Source organism: Cnephaeus nilssonii, assembly GCF_951640355.1.
Source record: "Cnephaeus nilssonii genome assembly, chromosome: 18".
NCBI classification, from domain to species: Eukaryota; Metazoa; Chordata; class Mammalia; order Chiroptera; family Vespertilionidae; genus Cnephaeus; species Cnephaeus nilssonii.
This window is the reverse complement of record NC_137089.1, coordinates 8,753,074-8,776,332: the sequence shown is the minus strand read 5'-3', so window position 1 is coordinate 8,776,332 and position 23,259 is coordinate 8,753,074. Positions and strand designations below refer to the sequence as shown.

Below are 23,259 nucleotides of genomic sequence, written 5' to 3'. Positions count from 1 at the left end.
GCGACTCCGCAGAGCCGATTGGACAACTCCCGCCTGAGGTTCCGGAAGTGTCTACGAGTGCTGCTTGGTTGCTAGGTTACCAAAGCCGCGCGCGGGAAGCGGGCTGGTCCTAAAAAGGACGGGTTGGGGGCGCGCTAACCCTGAAGCCTGGCGGGGAGACGCTCTCTTTAAAAAGGTTTGTTTCAAACTCTGGGACGCGATCCTTAGGCGGGACGTGAGATCAATTTGGAGGTCGGGAAATAAAATAGCAGAAAATAGCAGATTGCATCTCACAAATTAAAAGTATGTTTTCAGCCCTAGCCTGTTTGGTTCAGTGGATAGAGCGTTGGCCTGGGACTGAAAGGGTCCCAGGACCGGGACCGGGATCGATATTCCGGTCAAGGGCACATGCCCAGGTTGAGTGTTTGATCCCCAGTGTGGGGCATGCAGGAGGCAGCCGATCAATGATTCTCTCTCATCACTGATGTTTCTCTCTCTCTCTCCCCCGCCCCTCTCCCTTCCCCTCAGTCCACAGGCTGACGCTCTATCCACTGAGCCAAACTGGCCAGGGCTATCTTAACATTTTTTTTCTTATGTGGAGGGAGGGGAGGCGGGGTGGGGGTTGGGGGGGGCCATATGATAACCTGACTAGTTCAGGAAAGGCCTGGATGGCTGCTTTGCAATCTCGAAGACCTAAAGTAAACACAAACAATGGTCTGAAATTAAACTCTAACTAAAAGCAGTTTATAGTGGATAGTCATGTCCTAGACCAGTATCTTCCCTGATAAAGGTCAATCTTTACCTTAATTGAGCCTATTGTCTGGCCACCAGGACAGAGACCATAAATTTCTTCATTGTTATTGTTATCATGTTAATTGTTGACTGTTAACTATCCTGCACCCACCTAAGTAAAAGAAGTATGGTCCATCATTTCACTTTTTATCCAATCCCAGAGGTTCTCCCCGCCCCCTTTGCTTTCTCCACCTCCTTAGTCTATCCCCAATCTCCTCCTTTGAATGTAAAGTATAAAACAAGATAAAACTGCATTCTCCAGAGCATTACCCCAATCTGCTGAGATTCTGCTTCCCGGCAATTGTCAACAGTTTGGCTCAAATAAACTCATAAAAAATTTCTTTACAGATTTGAATGTTTTTACATTAACACTTGTGAAGAGCACTTTTAAGATCTATTGTCTTAGCAACCTTCAAATATTCAGGACAGTATTATTAACTATAGTCACCATGCTGTACATTACATCCCCAGGACTTATTTATTTTATAACTGGAAGTTTGTATCTTTTGATACCCTTCACCATTTTGCCTACCTTCCACCCCCTGCCTTTTGCAACCACCAATCTGTTCTATCAATGAGCTTGGGTTTTTTGTTTGATTGGTTGGTTGATTTTTTTTAAGATTCTACATATAAGTGAGATTGTATGGTATTGGTCTTTCTCTGGCTGATTTATTTCATTTAGTTTATGCCCTCAAGGTCCATCCATGTTGTTGCAAATGGCAAGATTTCACTTTTTTGTGGCTAAATGATATTCCATTTTATATATATGTATGATATGATATTCCATCATATATATATGTATGTGTACACACACACACACACACACTCTAGAGGCTCGGTGCACAAAATTCGTGCATGGAGGGGGGGGGTCCCTCAGCCCGGCCTGCACCCTCTCCAATCCAGGACCCCTCGGGGGATGTCCAACAGCTGGTTTAAACTGGCAGTTGGACATCCCTCACGCAATCAAGGACCGCTGGCTCCTAACCACTCACCTGCCTGCCTGCCTGCCTGATCACCCCTAACCACCTCTGCCTGCTGGCCTGATGCCCCTAACTGCCCCCCTGCCGGCCTGATCGCCCCTAACCACCTCTGCCTTGGTCCCCACCACCGTGGCTTTGTCCAGAAGGACGTCTGGTCTAATTAGCATATTACCCTTTTATTAGTATAGATATACACACATATATATACCACATCTTTGTCCATTTATTCATTGATGGACATTTAAGTTGTTTCCATATCTTGTCTATTGTAAGTAATGCTACAATGAACATGGAGGTGCATATATCTTTTTAAGTTAGTGTTTCATTTTCTTTGATAAATACTCAGAACTGGAATTGCTGGATCCTATGGTAGTTATGTGTTTGGAGAAAAGCGTGGGTGGTCTTTCTCCATTGCTAGTGGGAGTGGGATTCTTGGCGTGCTGCTGGAATAAGCATTCCTGGAGGCCCCCACGGGAAGCTATGATACGGTAGAAAGCATTATTTCCATGGAATTACATCTCTTCAGTAAAGCCAGAAACAGAACCAGAGTCCAGAGTTTCTGTTCCATGTTGGAGTTGGGCCCGGTATACCATCAGGCTGCTTGCAGTCCATTAGTCTATTCATTGTGTGGGGTCCACCTGGCTCACGGCCATGAATGTAGGAGCCTGAGAGCCCCACAAGCCAGGAGTCAATCAGAGGAAGCCAGGAGCCAAGAGGGCAAGAATAGAGCAATGCTTGAACTCCTTTGCATAGGAGATTAAACATCTCAAATCTTCCTGTGCTTGCAGTGGCCACGCCTACTCTGGCCAATGACCTGTTTCCAGGTGTGACTTACAGACAAGTACCTTCACTGTTTCACCCAGACTTTACTGGGCATTTGTCTGTTCTCCCCTGTTCAGTACCTTCCCCCGGCGATCTGGGAGAAGAGTGGGGAAACAGACCTGTGCCGCCCTGGGGAGTGTTAAACTGCACGATAATATAATGGCATGCCTATACTATTTGGCCTTCCCGTTGCTCCTTTCCAGGTATTCATAATTAGGTTGATTACAGTGGTATCAGTTATATTTTTAATTTTTTTGAGGAATCTCTGTAAGATTTTCCACAGCGGCTGCACCAATTTACATCGCCACCAACAGTGCACGAAGGTTCCCTTCTCTTTACATCTTCTCTAACACTTGTCACTGCTCATCTTTTTCATAATAACCGTTCTATCGGGTGTGACATGATAGCTCACTCTGGTTTTGACTTGCATCTCCCTGATGATTAGTGATATCGAGCACCTTTTCAGGTACCTGATGGCCATGGGTATGTTTTTGTTCCTGAGAAATGACTATTTACATCGTCTGCCCATTTTTTAATCAGATTGTGTTTTTGCTATTCAGTTATATGAGTTGTGTATATATTTTGGCTATTGACCCTTTGGATATTAACTCCTAATCAGATACATGAGGGGGGTGGGCTGCATGAGACTCCCTTTTCCAATTCAAAGTCTTCTTTGAAAAGATTTTTCTCCCATTCCATAGGTTGCCTTTTTATTTTTGTCGCTGGTTTCCTTGGCTGTGCAGCTTTTTTAGTTGGATTTAGTCCCACTTGTTTATTTTTGCTTCTGTTGCCTCAGGCATGTGTGTTCTTAACCACTATGTTGGTCTCTATAAGAACAACAGTTGGGGTTTCTTGACTGGACTACAAAGGGTGGTGTGATTTGCCTGGGCTGGTCATAGGGCATTTCCCATGTCAGTATTTTTTCCTCCTTCTCACCCCACTGTTGTGCTCATCAAATTCCCCAGAAAGAATCCTCTCCCTGGAGGATTTAAGCCTGGCTGCTGCCAGGTTGAGTGGGGAAAGAGGGTGTGAGTTTCATCATACAGTTTCATCATTCACACAATGTCCTTCTTTTATATATAGACCCACTGATCTCATGTGTATCGGTTGTCCCCTAGTCATACTTCCTCTGGAGAATAAGCTTTCAATATTCTACTCTAGCTGGTTTCTTGGTGGGAAGGAAGTCTTAAATGCATGTCTTTAGTGCTTTATAAATTGATGTTCAATGAACTCTGTTTTCATCTCTTTCCCCAAGAGAAGCTGTTGAGGACTCCTAAGTCTTGAACAACTTGTATGGTGCATATCAAGTTGCTTTTTAGCTTCCCCACTGTCAATTTAGGATCCAACCTTTTGGGATTCATGAAAGAAATTATCACCTTCCCATCTGCCTCCTGCTTGCAAAGCCTTTTTGCTGTTCCCTCCCACCTATTATCTTCATTCTTTTTTAAAAAATATATTTTATTGATTTTTTACAGAGAGGAAGGGAGAGGGATAGGATAGAGAGTTAGAAACATCGATGAGAGAGAAACATCGATCAGCTGCCTCCTGCACACTCCCTACTGGGTATATGCCCTCAACCAAGGTACATGCCCCTGACTGGAATCGAACGTGGGACCCTTGAGTCCACAGGCCAATGCTCTATCCACTGAGCCAAACTGGTTAGGGCGTATTATCTTCATTCTTATCAAACACTTCTTTTCATTGTATTTTGGTATCAGAATTGCCAAATTATCTATCTATCTATATACAAAAGCCAAGCTACCGGAACGACCAGTCACCATGATGCGCACTGCAGTGGCCAACTGGCCCAATCAGGGCCCTGATCACCCCCCCAACCTTCTGTGGCCCCTTCCCCTGGCCAGCCCTGCCCCTGATCGTCCCCCCCTACCCCGATCGGGGGCTGGCTGGCCAACCTCCCACGGTTCCTCCCCCGCCCCCCCCCCCCCCCCCCCGGCCCCATCAGGCTGGCCAGGCTGAGGGGATTCCACCCGTGCACGAATTCATGCACTGGACCTCTAGTTATAATAGTAATAATAATACACAGTCAAGCACTGGGACAAGACTTTGCTTAACACAGAGAAGAGAAAGAGCAAGATTAGCTTCAATAGTGGGTGTCAGTCTCCAGTGGCCAACAGGTCTTTCCTGGCTGCTAATAACAAGGTAATTGGCTTAGACACCGCACCTCACTCCTGCCGCAATGGAACAAACCTTGCCTCCTCTCCTTGGAGGACAGATGGAACAGCGGGTTGGCCAGGTGCCATGTGATGCACACACTTTAAGCAGAGATGAGAGTATTCATTGAGCCTGAAACAAGGCAAGTTATTTCTATACAAGGTGGTAAGCCATATACAGTCTGAGTGGGCTCTTTACCTCTTGGTAAGAAGTATTCCAGACCCAAGGTTCATATGCAGCTGAGGGGGGTGGGCTGCATGAGACTCCCTTTTCCAATACAAAGTCTTCTGGATTCTCTCTCTCTCTCTCTCTCTCTCTCTCTCTCTCTCTCTCGTCTTTTCTTATATTCTCTCTTTGAAATTTCTCTGTAGATTCTTAGGTCTTTCTACTGCTGCTGCTTGTTATTTTATGTTCCTGGGACTGGGTGAAACCCAGGGAGAGGGAATCTAAACAGCAGGAGACATCCTGTTTCATGTGTGCTCTTGGCTATTCACTAGAAATGGGCTCATCTCATCAATAAAACACAAAGATTTATACAGTACCCTTTCTGCATACCTCCTTTGTTAGCCTATAGCATCCATAGAAGGTTCAGGATCTCAGTCTCCATCTTTCCAGTGTGGAGAAAAGACTCCCATTTACCTCTGGCAAGAAATTATCCAGGTTAAAACGCTGGGGGTCCTATTCCATTCTTATTTACCTCCATCATTCATTTGTTGATGCTGTTAAGTCTTTCTGATCTGAGTTGCATCACACACAGTTGAGCGAGCTCCTTACTTAATCAGTAGTGCCCAAACAGTACTCTTAACGACTCTTCGGGGTTTTGTAGATGTGCTTTGAGGACTACTGCAATGGGGAAATAGGAAAGGAGCATGCAGGCCAGAGCAGTATGCAATATTTCATGTTATATGCCTTTATTGGTGTTTTATTATGTACCTTTAGTGCGTGTGTGTGTGTGTGTGTGTGTGTGTGTTTGTGTGATTTCATTTTATCTACACAACAACCCTGCTATCTTTATTTGATAGGTGAAGAAACTGAGGCCCAGAGAGGTTCAGCAACTAAAGTGATATAGCTGAGAAGTGATAGAGTTAGGCTTGAAACTATGGTGGTATTCTGATTTCTGAGCCAGCCTTCTTGGATTCTAAGGGGAGTTTATTGTGTGTTAAGGATGGTGCTAAATACTTTACAAGCATTATTTCAACTAATCCTCGTAATGGGCCTGTATTATGGATACTGTTATCTTTACTATATAAATGGAGAGGTATCTATAATAATAAAAGCGTAATTTGCTAATTAGATGGGATATCCCTCTGCACATCCTTCCAGATGACCTTCCGGACGAAGCCATGGCTGCAGGGGCGGAGGCAGAGGCGACTGTCTTGGTGGTGGGGGCTGAGCCCCTTGCACGAATTTCATGCATGGGGCCGCTAGTAAGGATCTGAATTGTCTGTAGTCATAAGCAGCAGAGCTGGAATTTACACTTGGATTTGCCTGATCCAAGAGCTCATGGCCTTAATTCCTATGCTCTACGTGACTTCTTGTGTGTGATGACTAATTGCACGTGTGTGCTATTTCTTCTGCTATAGCCTGAGCTTCCGGAGGAGAGAGAACTGTGAGTTCTTCACATTTGTCTTTCGAGAGTCTTAAGCGAGGCGCTTGACCCACAGTCCATATTCCATAAATACCGGTTGAATCAATGGGAGTCAAGGTGTGCAAGAGAGAGAAAGGTCCTTGGAGTTGACAAAGACTGTACTTGTGGATGGTGAAGAGCTAGGAAAGGCAGCTGGAAACTGTCTGATGCCAAAATCATTCAGAAGGGTAGATAGTACGATGACTGTGGCAATACACTTGGTGGGACCTGGGGGACTGACTAATGGCCCAGACAGAGCCACAGAATGGCCATGGCTTGGTGTAGTTACCATGTTTCAGGGTATAGTCTTTTGTTTCGCTGTTTCAGAAACTTAGTTTTTTCCCTGTTCTCTAAGATGATTAGATTTTAAGGTTGACACACTAAAGGCTCAAGAAATTATTCAATAACCAGAATACCATGTAATTAAACCCAATTACTTAGATCGGAATATTTTTTATTGTAATGGTATGGTCACCTGAGAAAGGCAGAGGAAGATTAGAAAAGACCTATGTTCACTCTAGTGTCCTGCAGTAAAAAGAGAAACACTTTTTGAGATTCAGTAACTTGCGTGCTATTTCCATGCTTAGGAAACTCTCTGATAATTTGACTTCATATACAGAGTGGGTATATCCACAAAAGTTCTGGTCAGCTTGAGTTCATCTCAGGTTCACTTTACTAGTGTTTCTTCTTGTGAATTAATATTGACAATATTAACATTCTGAAGCTTTTTTTTCGTGTGCTTTCTATTTTATTTTTTAAGTACAATTTGCATTTTATTTTTTCCCCAGGGAAATTTTTTTCAGTCTTTAAGGACTTAACTCCTTACATGGGCATTGGTGGAGGTCATGGGGCAGCATCTGCAGGGTGCTAACTCAGTGTGGGGGTGTTTGTCCTTCCAGACTTCACGAGAATGATTCCTGACTACTGTATCTTGCTGTGAATGGCATGACTCACACAGTAATGTAGTTTCGAGTACAGCTTGGGAAGCACATAAGCATTGAAGATACTTATTTCGGAAATGTCCCTAAGGACTGTGGCCTGTACCGTGTTTCGAATGACACACTTCTTTTAAAAATATATATATTTTTTATTGATCTTTAGAAAGAGAGGAAGGGAGAGGGAGAAAGAGAAACATTGATGTGAGGGTGAAACATTGGTAGGCTGTCTCCTGCATGCCCTCCATTGGTGGAAATCAAGCCTGACACCTGGGCATGTGCCCTGACTGGGAATCGAACCAGCAACCTTTCCGTGCACAGGATGATGCCCAACCAAATGAGGCACACCTGCCAGTGCTGGAATGACAAACTTCTTAATGACCTCGTCCCTGGGTGCAGCTGGTGCAGTGAATAGGCTACACATGGCCATGGCCTTTTTTTGGCACAACCATTGTTCCTTCTTTTATTGGTTATCTTACAAGCGAGGACCCAAGGGAGCTCCTTTGTATACTTTTGAAAGGGAGTCTGCCTCGGAGGACAGAATCCTCTTCCTTTATAACAGAGGACAGGCACACCTCATTTTATTGCATTTTGCTTTTTGTGCTTAGCAGATATTATTTATTTAAGAAATACATTTTGTAAGGCTATATTCAGCTGCCATAGGTAGTGATTCCTCTAATGCAGTGGTCGGCAAACTGCGGCTTGAGAGCCATATGTGGCTCTTTGGCCCCTTGAGTGTGGCTCTTCCACAAAATACCATGTGCGATTGAAACTTTGTGGCTCATGTGCAGAAGTCGGTTTTCGGCTCTCAAAAGAAATTTCAGTCGTTGTACTGTTGATATTTGGCTCTGTTGACTAATGAGTTTGCCAACCACTGGGCTAGGGCAATGTTAGCTTTTAAGTTCAGGTTCCTGAGCTTGCCAGGCCAGGACCCAACCCTGGACTGTGGGGAATAATCAAGGTCAATGCTACCTAGTCAATGAGCCTAGCTTCCCAAGGGCTTGTCTCTGGATCACCTTGACATTCGAAACAAGTCATTAATAACTTATGTAGTCTCAGATACAACATATTTACTTCTATAAGTAATTTGCCCAAGTCAGTAAATGGTGGCTCTCACTGCAGGAACCACCTATTTGTCCATTTGTTAAACTACCTCTTCTTTCTCACAATCATATCACTAAATTAAAAAATGGGTCTTTTGCAGTGAGCTAGGGATTGAAAACTCAGTTTTTCACTCTCATTTGTAAACTTTAAAGATGTGATTTTTTGCTTTCTTAGTGAGCTTTGCATCAACAGATAAATGCATATATAATTATGAACATGGTGGGTTGCTTTGTTATTTGTAAATAATAAAATAACATCACATGCAAGGTGGTTCACCAGCTATTACAGAACTGGCATTACCGAACATGCCTGTAACTGTGCTTTTTACTTCCCAATTCTCATGATTGGCCTTTCTGTTCTCCTGTTTCAAAACACCATAAAAGACGATCAACAAACGCAGGCATAAAGTTATTAATGTCTATAAAGTTGAATATAGTATGCATTTATTAAGCCCCCTGGGTGTTGGCATTGTACTTGGGGAATAAATAAAGGCAGTAAAACTAACATTTTGTGGCCTTTTAAGAGTTTACAACGATCCTTTTGGAAGCTGTTTACACCACACAGGTAACTGTGCAGCGCTGTAAGGAAAAAAAAACAGAAATCGCCAACTTTTCTCTGCTTTTACATCCCTTAACTCCTCGAAATCGCGAACGTTTGTGCAGGGCACGCAGGCAGCTCTTGATCGCAGCTTCCGAAGAGCTACAAACGAACCTCCCAGTTTTGGGTCAGAATCTCTCCTTTCCGTGGTTGGCTGGGATCTGAGCATGCGCAGAAGCTCCGCGAGGCCGGGCGGGCTCGGGCTGGTGCCTCCCCCCCCCCCCCGACAACAGGAAGTGGGTGAGCGTCACGGCGCGTGCGCAAAGCTGGCCGGGGCGCCGGGCTGGTGGGTGACGCCTGGAGAGCGCATGGGCAAACTGTACGTCCGTTTGTCCGGAGTGGAGGGGTGAGTGGGCGCCATCTTCTTCTAGGTTCACTGAGGCCCCTTCTGGGAAGGCTGCTGCGACGAGGAGTGTCCCCCCCCCCCCTCTCCCCCCTCAGCCCCCCGCCTGTGTGTCCGACCCGGCGGCAGTGGCGTGTGCTCACTGCCAGGAGCGAAGCCGTTACCGCGGGGGCGTCGGGGGCGGGGAGGGGTCGGCCTCGGAGACGGAAGAGCCGCGAAAGGCGGGGCCGGCCGCCGCGCCAGCATCTAGCACCGCTCGGCCGTTAGGGCACCCGCTTTCCTCGCTCAGCCCCGACTCCCGCCCGCCTCCATGTGCTGTTGTGTGTGCGCTTCCCAGGTTTCTTAAAAGTGAAGAGATCGACGGATTTCATAGGTATTTCCTCCCCCCCCTTTGCTATGTCATCGTAGTCAGTGTTGGCAGGAAAGAAGGCCCCGCTCGTCAGGCTTAGGAGAAGGGGCCAAAGTGTTAGATTTTGGGAGCAGTTCACCCCGTGGCGAGTCACGGTGGCATGTTTGTCCTTGGGACCCGGTAACGGAGAGGCACGGAGGTTGGGCGGTCCAAGTTAAATTTGAAAGCTGATTTTGTCCGAAGGTCCTGGCGACAGCATCGGATCGGACAGAGCAACTTTGGCCTGGCGTGGGAAGAAGGAAGCTCTGACCCCCGGGAGTCTGGACAAAGGCTGTGGGCTATAGCAGCTCTGCCTTCGGCTGCTCCCCATTTGAGGATTTGATGGATGTTTTGGGAAAACCTGTGCCATGTGGATTCGTCGTCATTTACAGTGCCTACTGGGGACCCTGGCTCTGTATCTAAATGCCTTTGGTTTTCATTTTAACCATCTACATGATAAAAGGATAAAGGGCAGGTCATCATAAAGAATAATTGTGGACCAGGGGTAGATTATTTTCTGCAGGGGAAACTCGTGCATTTAGAGTTTGAATGTGCTTTATCATAACTTTGGGCTTTAAGAGGTTGTCGCATTTTTCTCTCCTTGACCATGTTTGGAAAATGACTTGTTATTCACTAGTTAAAATCAAATGGATCTGAAATAATGCCTATTTAAATTTAGCCCTCCTCCGGCTTCCCCCGCTCAGGCTTGATTAGAATATACACATTTCTTGTTGTTTAGTGATAATGGTATTAAGGGGGATGAATTGTTGGCTAAAAATAGCAGCAAAATAAGTTTATTAATTTCACTAACTTGCCCTTAAATGAGCTTTTAAGGACCCATTTCCTTCTTTTCATAGGTTAGAAGTTCTAACCTATCTCTGTCTTTAAATCAGCAGTTACAAAAAGTACCTGTGTTGCATTCAGAAGTAGTAACATTTTAAGTGCTTTTAGAGTATTTTGTGTCTTGTTTTTTTGTGTGTGTGATGTTCTAAGAATAGAATTTCTGCAGAATTTACTTAAGGAAATTACATGGCAACCACAGGAAAAGTGCTTATTTTGAGAACTGGTCTCTTATAGGTAGTTGGTGGTCTCGTATGTTGTTATAGAGAGATAAATAGTACATTACCCTGGTATCTCAAGGCAAAAAAGTTTAAGCATTTGTTATATTTAACTGTGACAAATTGAAACAATTTTTATATAGTCTGCTTAAACTGAATTTATAAAATTTGCCCTCATTTTAACTCCTTAGTTACAATAATTGTTTTTAAGTTAGGGAGGATGTATCATTAGAGATCTTTTGAATTTCACATAAAATTATTTATTGAAACACCCCTAACTTTTCTTGTAGATTTATTTTTGTTCCCAGGATAAATCTTAAAAAAATAAAATAATAGAAATTTGGCAAGGACAAATGATGTGTACTTACACTGCTTTCTAAAATGTTTTAAAAGTAAAGGAGCTAAGGCAGTTTGCATAAGGAGTCTCAGAACTTGAATGGGGACAACTATTCCAGAAGCCACTTACAGTTTTTGTAAAATTGCTGGTGTGGATTGGTATATTGAATAAATTAGGCTGTACTCGATTTTTTGATACTGCAGATTTTTCTTTTAAATAAACATTTTTTTAGAGCAATTTTTTTAAGGTTCACAGCAATATTGAGTAGAAGGCACAGAGATTTTCCATATACCTACCATGCAAATAGTTTAATAGTAAATCACTATATATATATATATATATATATATATATATATATATAATATATTTAATATATTTTATTGATTTTTTTACAGAGGAAGGGAGAGGGATAGAGAGAAACATCGATGAGAGAGAAGCATTGATCAGCTGCTTCCTGCATGCCCCCTACTGGGGATGTGCCTGCAACCAAGGTACACGCCCTTGACCGGAATCGAACCCGGGACCCTTCAGTCCCCAGGCCGACGCTCTATCTACTGAGCCAAACTGGCTAGGGCAAATCACAATATTTTTAATACAATTTGACATTGATAATTAAGATGTAGACTGTGCCAAGTAATTTCTTGATAACTTTTTTAGTTTAGCTAATAGTTTTCAGTTTAACCCATGGACCCTTTTCAAAAGAAAATAAACTTTGTAGACCTTAAAGAATATGACTTAAGATCCTACTTTGTGGAAGAGTAGTACTTAACTGTAAGTACCAAATTAAAACATTTATTTGCCTATTAAGAACAAATTTATAATTATTAGTACGTCATAAAAACTTATTTGGAAAGACTACTTTGGGTATCTCAGAGTATTAGATGTGAATTTCCTTAAACACTAAGTTGGGATTTTTCAGTAGTTAATATTGATAGTTCCCAAACATTCCAAATTAATGTATTTTTATTATATTTTTACTTTCCTACATTGTCATTTGTGTTTCTTCATTAGAACTCAGGACATAGCTTAAGAAGATTCTCTATCTGAACATTTTTCTGTTTGTCTTGAGATGAATTTTAATAGTAATTATTTTAGGAGTTTAAGGAGTAGTAGTTGAGTTTAAGATAGGGAGTGGTAGTAGTTGAGGTTTTTGATTTTAGGGATATTTTACTATTTGCCTTAATTATATTTGGTTCCCTGTTTGGAAGTGTGAGCTGTCTATGTAGAACTTAACACTGTTTCCAAATGATAGCCATTGTTTGGATTTTGCTTTAAAAAGTAGTGTTTGAATTTGAAATGTTAGTGTTTCATTAATTTATTTTGTCATTTTGAATGGTTGCTTTTTAAATTTGATTTGGTCTTATGTTTTGAAAGAGAGGAGAATTGCAAAAGAGTCAGACGTAAGTTAGGTGTTGGGTCTTTTCATGGTTGGAAGAGATTGAAAGTTTTTGGGAATTTTCTGGTGTTTTTAAATTGTCATTTTACTTGTGGAGCAGTTTTTGTTTTTTTAAGTGAATGTAAAATTTATATACAGTGAAATGCACAGACCTTAAAGATAGAATTCATTTAGTCTTAATAAATTTATACACCCATGTAACCTAACACTCCAATTAAAATATATAACATTTCCATCATGCCTTTACTTGTACCATCTCAAGTTTAGTTTATAAAAGTTTTTTGTTTTTAAATAATTTGCAGATGTCTATTCTGAATTTGTACCTCCTTTTTGCTAACGGATGATTCATTTCCTCTTGGAATAAAAAAGGTCATCTTGTAATGTCCATAGTTGTGGTTCCTTATATTGCTTCACAGTTTAAGTAGGTCATTCTGAAGTGACTATCCTAATCTGGCGTTGTTTAAGATCAATTACAGGGTCCTGGGATTAATTATATTTCATTTTCTTTCCACAGTTAAGTTGCTTTTACAGAATTAGCAGGTCTCCAAGAAATAATAAAAAGGTAAGCTATTCAGAGCTTAAGGCTTTTTACAGAGGCTTGACAAAAAAAATGTAAAAGTAAAATAATACATCTTAGGTATCCATGCCTTCTGTACTTTATGTCTGGCCAGTGATGCACTAGTAGTAAGCAAGCAACTTAGCAGAAATTATATACTGACCTTAGATGGCTTTGTAAATATGTAAAATTCCTCAAACCACAAAGTTCTCTCTCATGTGTCAGAAGATATGCTTCTTAGTGAGTTTGAAAATAGTTTGGTCTTGGTGTGAAGCAGCACTTGGCAGACTTACAAGAAGATTTGATATTTTTGTTGTTCATACTATATAGGATAGGCGATATGAAAATGTACCTTCGAAGTAGTTGGTTTATTTACATGTTTAGATAGGAGGAAGTTTATTCCTTTTTTAAAAATTGGATGCAATCAATATTTTTGTGAACTTGTATTTTGTTTTCATTTATATATGCTGAAGAAGGTAGGAACCAAGTAATTATTAAGCTTAGTGTGGGATAAGGTACTTCAAAAATAAGACTTGCTATTATGTGTACCTTTTTGTCTGCAGGTCATTATTGCTGTGATTTGAGCTCAGCATGGCTGTAGTCATCCGTTTACTGGGGCTTCCTTTTATTGCTGGGCCTGTGGATGTTCGTCGTTTTTTCACGGGATTGACTATTCCTGATGGAGGAGTGCATATAATTGGAGGGGAAAAAGGGGAGGCTTTTATTATTTTTGCAACAGATGAAGATGCAAGACGTGCCGTAAGTCGTTCAGGAGGGTTTATCAAGAATTCATCTGTAGAGCTCTTTCTTAGCAGTAAGGCAGAAATGCAGAAGATTCTAGAAATGAAAAGAACTGATCACATAGGAAGAGAGCGACCAGGATCTGGGGCATCAAGGGTTGGCTGCTTATCTAATTTTGTTGAGGGTATTAAAGAAGAAGCAAGTAATTCTGGATATGGCTCTCCAATTAATCAAGATGCTGGGCTTCATACTAATGGTACAGAAGATGGTGATATAAGGCCAAGAAAGACACGGCCATTGAAGGCAGAGAATCCTTACTTGTTTCTACGAGGTTTGCCTTACTTAGTAAATGAAGATGATATACGTGTCTTTTTTTCTGGTTTGTGGGTGGATGGAGTAATTTTCTTAAAACATCATGATGGCCGAAATAATGGTGATGCCATAGTAAAATTTGCTTCATGTATTGATGCTTCAGGAGGTCTTAAATGTCATAGAAGTTTTATGGGTTCCAGATTTATAGAAGTAATGCAAAGCTCAGAAGAACAGTGGATTGAGTTTGGTGGTAGTACAGTTAAGGAGGGTGACATTCCTGTGAGAACTGAAGAACATTCTCCAATAAGAGGAATCAATGATAGACATTTTCGAAAACGATCTCATTCAAAATCTCCCAGAAGAACACGTTCTCGTTCCCCTCTCGGGTTTTATGTTCACTTAAAAAATCTGTCCCTAAGTATTAACAAAAGAGATTTAAGGAATTTCTTTAAAGATATTGATCTGACTAATGAACAGATTAGGTTTTTATATAAAGATGAAAGAAGAACAAGATATGCCTTTGTGATGTTCAAGACTCTGAAAGACTATAACAGTGCTCTGGGTTTACATAAGGCTATTTTACAATATCGTCCAGTTATTGTTGATCCAATTTCTAGAAAACAAATGCTGAAGTTCATTGAATGTTATGAAAAGAAAAGACCAGCATCAATAGAGAAAGAGAGGCTTGGACATGTTTCACAAAAACACTCTCAAGAAGACTACTCTGACCAGAAACTGTGCATATATATAAGAAATTTTCCATTTGATGTTACAAAAGCTGAAGTGCAAAAGTTCTTCGCAGACTTCTCTCTTGCTGAAGATGACATTTACTTGCTTCATGATGACAAAGGAGTTGGTCTGGGAGAAGCATTGGTGAAATTCAAATCAGAAGAACAGGCCATGAAAGCCGAACGTCTAAATCGTCGAAGATTCTTGGGGACAGAGGTATTGTTAAGACTTATATCTGAGGCACAAATGCAGGAGTTTGGTGTAAATTTTTCCAGCAAGAGAAGGCAAGACCATTCCCAGTCATGTGATAGAGATGACCCTGCCCATTCATTTGACTCAGATGATCCACCAAGATCCACAAGGGGCCTTTCTGTAAACTTGAGGCATCAGCAGGAAGATGTGAGGCAACTGGACCATTTCAAGCATGCCCAGGGGGATTTCCAGCGGCCTGAGCGGTGCCCTCCAGACTTTAGGCATTCCCCAGAGGACCTCAGGCACCGGCGAGAGGGACATTTCCGGAGGCCTCCTGAGGAGGACTTCAGGCGACGGGAGGATTTCAGGCACCATCGGGAAGAGGGCTTAAGTCACCCCAGGGAGGAGGACTGGAGGCGGCCACCAGAGGACGATTTCAGGCAGCCTCCTAGGAAGGACTTGAGACGATCCCCTGAGGAGGACTGGAGGTGGCCTTCGGAGGAAGACCGGAGGCGACCTCCCCATGGAGAGTTCAGACGGCCACTGGAGAAGGATTGGAGGGGCCCACCTGAGGAGGATTGGAGACGACCCCCCGAGGCTGACTTTAGGCGGCTTCCCCAGGGGGAATGGAGGCGTCGACCTAAGGAGGACCTCAGGCGGCCCCCCGAGGAGGATTTCAGGCGGACTCTCGAGGAGGAGTTCAGGTGTTCTCCTGAGGAGGCCTTGCGGCGGCGGCTGCAGCACTTGCGGAGGCCGCCCCAGGAGCACTTCCGCCGGCCGCAGGAGCCTTTCCGGAGGCCGCCCCAGGAGCATTTCCGGCACCCCCTGGAGGAAGACTTCCGGCGCCCACGGGATGAAGACTTCAGGCGTCTTCCGGATGAAGACCTCAGGAACCCTCGGGAGGACGACTTCCGGAGCCCCCAGGAGGAAGGCTTCAGACGCCCTTCTGGTGAGGACTTCAGGCCGCTCCCACAGGAAGAGCGCAGGGAGGCTCCGGAGGAGGACTCGAGACTTCTGGACGGTTTCAGACCGCCCAAACTGCCCGGGGAGGAGTTCAGGAGCCCATCCGATGATTTTAGAAGTCCTCGCCCTTTTGTGAATTTTGGTCGCCCAGAAGGTGGCAAATTTGATTTTGGAAAGCGTAATGTGGGAAGTTTTCCCGAGGGGAGATTTATGCCTGATCCAAAATTAAATTGTAGTTCAGGTAGAATAACACCTATTAAGATAATGAATCTTCCATTTAAAGCTAATGTTAATGAAATTCTAGACTTTTTCCATGGTTATAGAATTATACCCGATTCAGTTAGGATACAGTATACGGAGCAAGGATTACCTACAGGGGAAGCCGTTGTTGCTATGATAAACTATAACGAAGCCATGGCTGCTATTAAAGATTTAAATGATAGGCCAGTTGGCGCGCGCAAAGTTCAGTTACTTTTGCTCTAGAGAGCACTTTAAGTCACAGTTACGTTTTCCCAGTATTAATGCAGTAAAATGCTTTCATGTTTTTCTAAAAAGTGTTTATTTTAATTACCTAATGAAACATTTTAAATTTGACCTGTGACTAGAACAAATGTAAGTAGTAGAATGTAAGTCTAGTTATCTTTTGCTTGCAAATTGTCGTTTTTTTTTTTTTTCTAATTAAAATTAAATGGTTTTCTTTTGTTTGTTTTTTTTGGTTGTTGATTGACAGTAGGAAGAGGACTAATTCTCTGAGTGCATTCATTTTTTTGTTGATGTCATGGGTAAACCTCAAGACCTGTATGAAGTAGTGCTGTATTTGAAGAAGATAAATTTTATATTCGCTTTTGTTTGCATTCTGTAGTCTGCATCTTTTACTAAAAAATGTATAAGGAAATGGTCAGTAACTGATTGTTCAGGTTTAGCATTTTTATTGCGACTGCCTGCAGAATTAATGCCCTCTTTCTTGTCTGAGATATTACTGTTAAGCTTCCCATTAACTATCAATACTTCAAAATGAACATACTGTGAACTTGAAATTTACTTATGTAAAAAAGTTAGGAGATTCTTAGTTTATATGTTCACATCTTGAAAAGTTTTATAAAAATAAAACAATTACAACTGGAGAGACCAACTAATTAACTTGTATTTGTATAAAAGGTAAAAAGAATTAAAACTTCTGTGAAGTTTTTCAGCAGCTACATTAAACAATATTTATGTTAGTGCAGAGTGTTCTGTATAGTTCTATGGTTTCTTCAACATCTCATCAAACAAACTGATAATTTAACTCAAAACACTTAAAAGACAAAAAATAAAGTGTAGATTCAAGGAGACTTTCAGCTTATGCTGGGAACAACTGATAAATGGATACAGTTTGTGTTTCTAGGAAGAATTTTCTGATGATCCATATAACTTCTATTTACTCTTAGGTTCTCATTTTTTAAAATTCGAAACTTTGTATCAAAAGTCTTAATAACTAAATATAACGAGACTTGTGAGATTGAATTTTGACTTTGATATTCAACATTTAGTATAGACATTTTTGCAAATACTGGATTTGATTTTTCTATACCCATAATAATAATGGCTAAAAAATACTGGGCACTTACTATGTGCTAGGAAATATAAGTGTTTTACATGCACAATCTCGGTATGATAAGAACCATGAGTATTATTTACCCCTGCTTCACAAATGAGATACTGAAGTTTGGAGAGGTTAAATAACTTACTTTAAATCATAGCCAGTAAATCATGGAGCCAGTTACAACAGACTCACTACTGACTTCAGTTTATATTCTTAACACTTTTGCCTGCTAACTTTGTTAAATGGTACTTTAAATTTTAGTAACACGATGCCAAAAATATTTTCAAGCGTGAGCCTTATTTTCTTCCATTGTTGTTTTAAAAATAGCGTTAAAAATAAAATTAGTATTCTCAAACATTGTTAGTAAAAGACAAAGTAACTTTAAAAGTTTTTATATATTGAGGGTTTCTCTTGTATACTAACATTATATATTGGCTTATTTAAAATTGTTCATTTTACCAAACTAAATTTGATTGTGGGCCTTTATAGTTATATAAAGTTAATTTTTTCAATTCTGTGATCCAGAGATTATCCACATTGAGCAAATAAGTATAAAATTTGAGTTTACATACAGTAGTTAGTTATCACTTAGTAATAGGGTATTGCAGAAGTAGAATATATTTAGTCAATTAGTACTATACGTATTTTGGATTAATCTCCAGTGATTTAAAGTCAAAGGAAGCCAACTTAATTTTTTTTTTTTTAAATAATGAATATCCTGCTTGCTGGTAGAATGAATAAACTGGTAAATTTGTTTTTTTTTTAAAAAAAAACATCAATATGACTCATTAAGCTAGTAAGCTTTTAAGTAGCTAGGAAAATGATAAACTAATATCCAAACCAAGCACAATGAACAAAATAGGTATTTTTAAGTGCTAAAAGATTATATAGATGGTTCATTTGGTCAGCATTCTTAAGGAATATATGGAAGACAAAAACACTTCTCAAATACATATCAAAAGCTAAAATGAAGCTTAAAAAATGAAATATCACAATGTGGAACTGCTGAGAGTAGGCTGGGGTGGTGTGATAGTGGTAGATGAGGCTAACAACAGTGAACAAGCTTTAAAAATAATTCTTACTGGAGGGTATGTTTATTTTTTGGGGGGGTGGGGGAGAGAGGGAGAGAGAGAGAAACATCAATGTGAGAGATCAGTTGCCTCCCATAAGTGTCCCTACCTGGGATTGAACCCATAACCATTTTGGTGTACAGGATGCTCCAAACAACTGAGTCACCTGGCGAGACATAAATGTAAGCTTTGTATTTCGATTATAAATGTAAAATTAATGAATTGATATGAAAACTTTATTCTATAATCTATCAGTTTAATATATTTTAAAACTTTTTTTTTTCAAGTTTATTATACAAAGCTGGCTTCTGGTTAGGAGCCATTTCCCCCCATCTTTTCCCAGCTCTTCCTCCAGTGATATGTTAATGACTGAAATTAGCCATGGAGTATTACACCATGGAAATAGGCAAATGAGACAAATCAGGGTGCTTTCTATTCTAGAGAGCCAGATTACCAGCAAACCACCAAATTTCAAACACATAAAAGAGAATAATATGCTAAATCCTCATATCCCTATCATCCAGCTTCAGTAATTATCATCTCAGCCAGTTTTGTCTATCAGTCATGTATAGGAAGTAACCAATCCCACAACCAATAGGACAGTAAGAATCTTTTTAGGAGTGTACTTTTATCAATTACTGAGAACATGGTCAAGAGCAGTGGTTCTTAGTCCATATATCATCTATTAAGGAGTGACTCTGTCATCTCCATACTTGTATTAAATGTTAGCTATCATTTATTGAGCTGCATTAGATAATATATATGTATGATCTGTAATTATGAGTTAACTATATCATTTAATCCCAATAACCTAAGAACCTAAAACCTATTTTGGAGATAAGAAGTAGGCTATGTTAACTGGTTGAGGTGGTGGGTTTTTTTTTTTTTTTTTGTAAGAAAGCTAAAAGGTTTTCACATTTTTAAAGGTGGTTACATTTTAAAATAGTTGACTTTTGTCTCTTGGCCCATTAATATAAAAAAATATTTACCATCTAGCCTTTATTTTATTTATTTATTTATTTATTTAATTTCTTTATTGATTAAGGTGTCACATATTTGTCCTCATCCCCCCATTCCCATCCCCACCCCTCCCCACGGACGCCCCCACCCCCCTGTTGTCCCCAACCATTGGTTAGGCTTGTATGCATGCACACAAGTCCTTTGGCTGATCTCTCCCCCCTACCCCCACCCTCCCCTCCCCTTCCTCTGAGGCCCGACAGTCCGATTGATGCCTCCTTGTTTCTGGGTCTGTTCTTGTTCATCAGTCTATGTTGTTCATCATTTCCCCTAGATGAGTGAGATCATGTGTTACTAGAAATATACTTATAAGAACCGAATGTGAGACGAGCAATACTAGTTATGCTGACAGGCAAATGAATCAGTCTGTAGTAAGTTTCTTTCTGGACCAACAGTTCTTTTGAGACCTGATTTCAATGTCCACCAGTTCCTTATGTGTACGTATCGGCACTGACTTTTCAGCTCTGGGTGGTGGACAAATGGTGGTAATGCAGGTCCGACTCCCTCTGGTTTGGTCTCGCCCGGGCCCAGGGGCGCAGCTTCACCCGGAATCAGGGGCGCGCGCCCTCACCCGGACCTGGGACCCAGCATCACCCGGACCCGGGATCCAGCTACACCCGGACCCAGGGGCGCATGGCCTCACCCGTACCCAGGGGTGCGTAGCCTCTCCTGGACCCAGGGGCGCGGCCTCACCTGGACCCGGGACCTAGCCTCACCCGGACCCGGGATCCAGCTACACCCGGACCCAGGGGCGCGTGGCCTCACCCGGACCCGGGACCCAGCCTCACCCGGATCCAGGGGCGCGTGGCCTCACCCGGACCCAGGGGTGCGTGGCCTCTCCCGGACCCAGGGGCGTGGCCTCACCCGGATCCAGGGGCGCATGGCCTCACCCGGACCCGGGATCCAGCTACACCCGGACTCAGGGGCGCGTGGCCTCTCCCGGACCCAGGGGCGCACGGCCTCACCCGGACCTGGGACCCAGCCTCACTCGGATCTAGGGGCGCACGGCCTCACCCGGACCTGGGACCCAGCCTCACCCGGATCTAGGGGCGCACGGCCTCACCCGGACCCGGGATCCAGCTTCACCCAGACCTGAGACCCAGCCTCACCCGGACCCGGGATCCCCATCTAGCCTTTAAAAGAAAAGTTTGCCAATCCCTATCTGGTCTAAAAGAAACTTAATTTCACATTGGTGAAAGGTATTATCATCTATAGTATTCCTTTTGCCCTTAGAATATTTGTCTTTTTATTTAAATTTCTTTATTGATTAAAGTATCACATATTGTCCTAGAATATTTCTTAGAGGTAAGCAAAGCATACATTTTATATCAGAATCAATTGCTAATTGTTTTTTATATCAGACAGTTTTGACTTGACAGGGCAACCGATGCTCAAGAGAAAGTGACTTGCCATTGTAAGCAGCAAAATAAATACTATAACCCTGATTTTTTTTCTCCTCAAGTTCAACACCAAAATTAAATACTGGGACATAAAAATGCAATAATATCCTCAATTTCTTAAGAATATCAATTTAGGATTTTATAATGTGTTGAATATTTTAAAGTTCTGAAGTAATTTTACCACATAGGATTTTTCTCAGGAAGCAGTACTTTGTTAAGAACAGAACCATGAATAACAGTCAAAAAAGCTTTCTAGAAAGTCTTTATTTTTCTGTAGTTTTCCCAAATGATTTTATAAATTTCATAGTTTTTATATGCCTGATTGGGACCCATGAAATAAAGTACAATGTCCTATCCAAAGAAACAAAAGCAGCAGCATACTGAAAGGCTCTGGTTAAATTGTTTTAAATTTTCAGGAATAAGTGTGAAAATTTGAAACAATTTTATTAGGTGGTAATTTGGTAGCCTTTTTCATAGAATTTTTAATGATTTATGGTTTTCCATGATGCTTTCATAGGCAACAGTTCACCAAATTACAGGTTCCTAGAAGTTGTAGTACCATGACAATTTGAGTATGATAGTTTTGCTTTAAAACCAGAATCAGGCTGAATATGGCACTCTTTTTAAAGCTGAAATACATACTGTATGTATAGTTGTAAAACACTGATATCCTAGACTTCCATTACTTTTAATCAAGAGTGATTATACTCTTGTTGAAAAGTAAATTTATGTATTAAATGAAGAAATTTCAGGTTTTAGTAAAAGTGAAAAAGAAAAAAAGATGCCTTTTTGATTAAGTCTTAATGGAATAGAATTTATATTTAATCAGAATGAGTAAGGACCCTTTTTTGATAATGAAAGCATGGTATCTTAACCTAAAAGAAGCCAGTGGAATTGTTAAATATTTTTCTCTTTTGTCACCTATTTACTATTGCAACCTCAAGTAGGTATATAGTGCATTAATACGAAATACTTTTAAAATCCATAGTCTTCGGAAAAAAAAAAAAGGAACCTATACAAAATGATCACATACTGCTAGACAGGATGTTGAAATGACTGGTGTGTAATGTTTTTTAAAGCCTCCATTTTTTGTCAACATAAATTTATTTTACATTTCTAGAAGGATTTCATTTTGAAGTTTGATGTATCAAGCCAGTATAAAGTTTTACAATTTAGTTCTGGATTCCAAGGCATTTAAGATAAAAATGGAAATGTGAAGTTTAAGAAAATTAATTTTCTTCTTCTGTTACATCTAAGTCTTCATCCTCTTCCTCATCATCGTCTGCTTGTTGATCCTTTCTTAGTCGACAAGTGGGTACCTGTTAAAAAGCACATTTTAAAGAATTCTCACTTAAAAATATTTTTACATGCTTGCTATCTTAAAATGCCCTAAAAGAGAATGGTACATAGGACAAATATTTCAGAAAAATGTCCATAAGTAATAATTTTTAGTAATGAAAATTCCCTATGAATTACTGTATTTTTAAGGTAAAAAACAGTCAAAAGATTTTTCACTTGTTATTTTTTGAATAAAAATGTGAAATTAATCATTCCAGTTGGATACCAGTACTTCAATAACAAAATACTTTCAGAAAAAAGTAGTCTCGGTATATTATGAATGTCAGAAAAAGTTTAGGTTAAACAATTCTTGGGTCTCAAAACAGGTATTTGAGAATGATTAAAGGGATAGCAAAAACAAGGATATTTCAATGAGGCAACTGAAAGATTAAACTTTAAAAATAGTGTGATTTAAATGGAATGAGTTGATAAACTGAATTCATCACTTAGCGTTAAGTTCTTACTATTATCACTTGGGTCATCTTGTTTCAAACCTTTCTGAGAGTGATTATACCTCCTAGGGGACATTTGGCAATGTCTGGTGACACTGTTAATTGTCAGACTGGGTGTGTGGTGTTACTAGTCTCTTGTTAGTAATGACTAGTGATGCTCAACATCTTGACAAGGCACAGACCAATACTACCCCCTCCACCACCAAGTTGTCTGGCCCCAAGAAAGTATTTTGCTCCATTTTAAATTCTGAAGGCAAGATATGAAAACACAGCTCTCTCAATTAGAAGTTGGCAAGCTATGGCCCAGTTTGTCTCTTCTTTAAAAAATAAAGTTTTATTATGGCACAGCCATTTTTTATGTTTTAAATTATTTAAAA

General features: G+C 40.9%; 2 protein-coding genes across 5 annotated transcripts in view; one reads left to right on the top strand and one right to left on the bottom strand.

Annotated features, from left to right (window-relative positions):
• The first annotated feature begins 155 nt into the window (after positions 1–155).
• On the top strand, positions 156–23,229 carry RBM12B (RNA binding motif protein 12B). Of its 4 annotated transcripts, none has more exons than XM_079796234.1 (3): positions 156–175; positions 13,045–13,092; positions 13,650–23,229. In XM_079796234.1, exon 3 carries the CDS (start codon positions 13,678–13,680, stop codon positions 16,504–16,506), a length of 2,829 nt encoding a protein of 942 aa, XP_079652360.1. In that variant the 5' UTR covers positions 156–175; positions 13,045–13,092; positions 13,650–13,677; the 3' UTR covers positions 16,507–23,229. The 4 variants fall into 4 exon arrangements, with proteins under 4 accessions (XP_079652360.1, XP_079652359.1, XP_079652358.1 ...); XM_079796233.1 differs by lacking the exon at positions 156–175 and adding an exon at positions 9,281–9,354; XM_079796232.1 differs by lacking the exon at positions 156–175 and adding an exon at positions 9,584–9,724.
• Positions 22,275–23,259, bottom strand: part of CIBAR1 (CBY1 interacting BAR domain containing 1) — a 21,031-nt gene continuing 20,046 nt past the window's right edge. The window contains 1 exon segment of the mRNA XM_079796235.1: positions 22,275–22,411. Within this exon segment, the coding sequence (XP_079652361.1) occupies positions 22,322–22,411 (90 nt within the window). The 3' untranslated portion in view covers positions 22,275–22,321.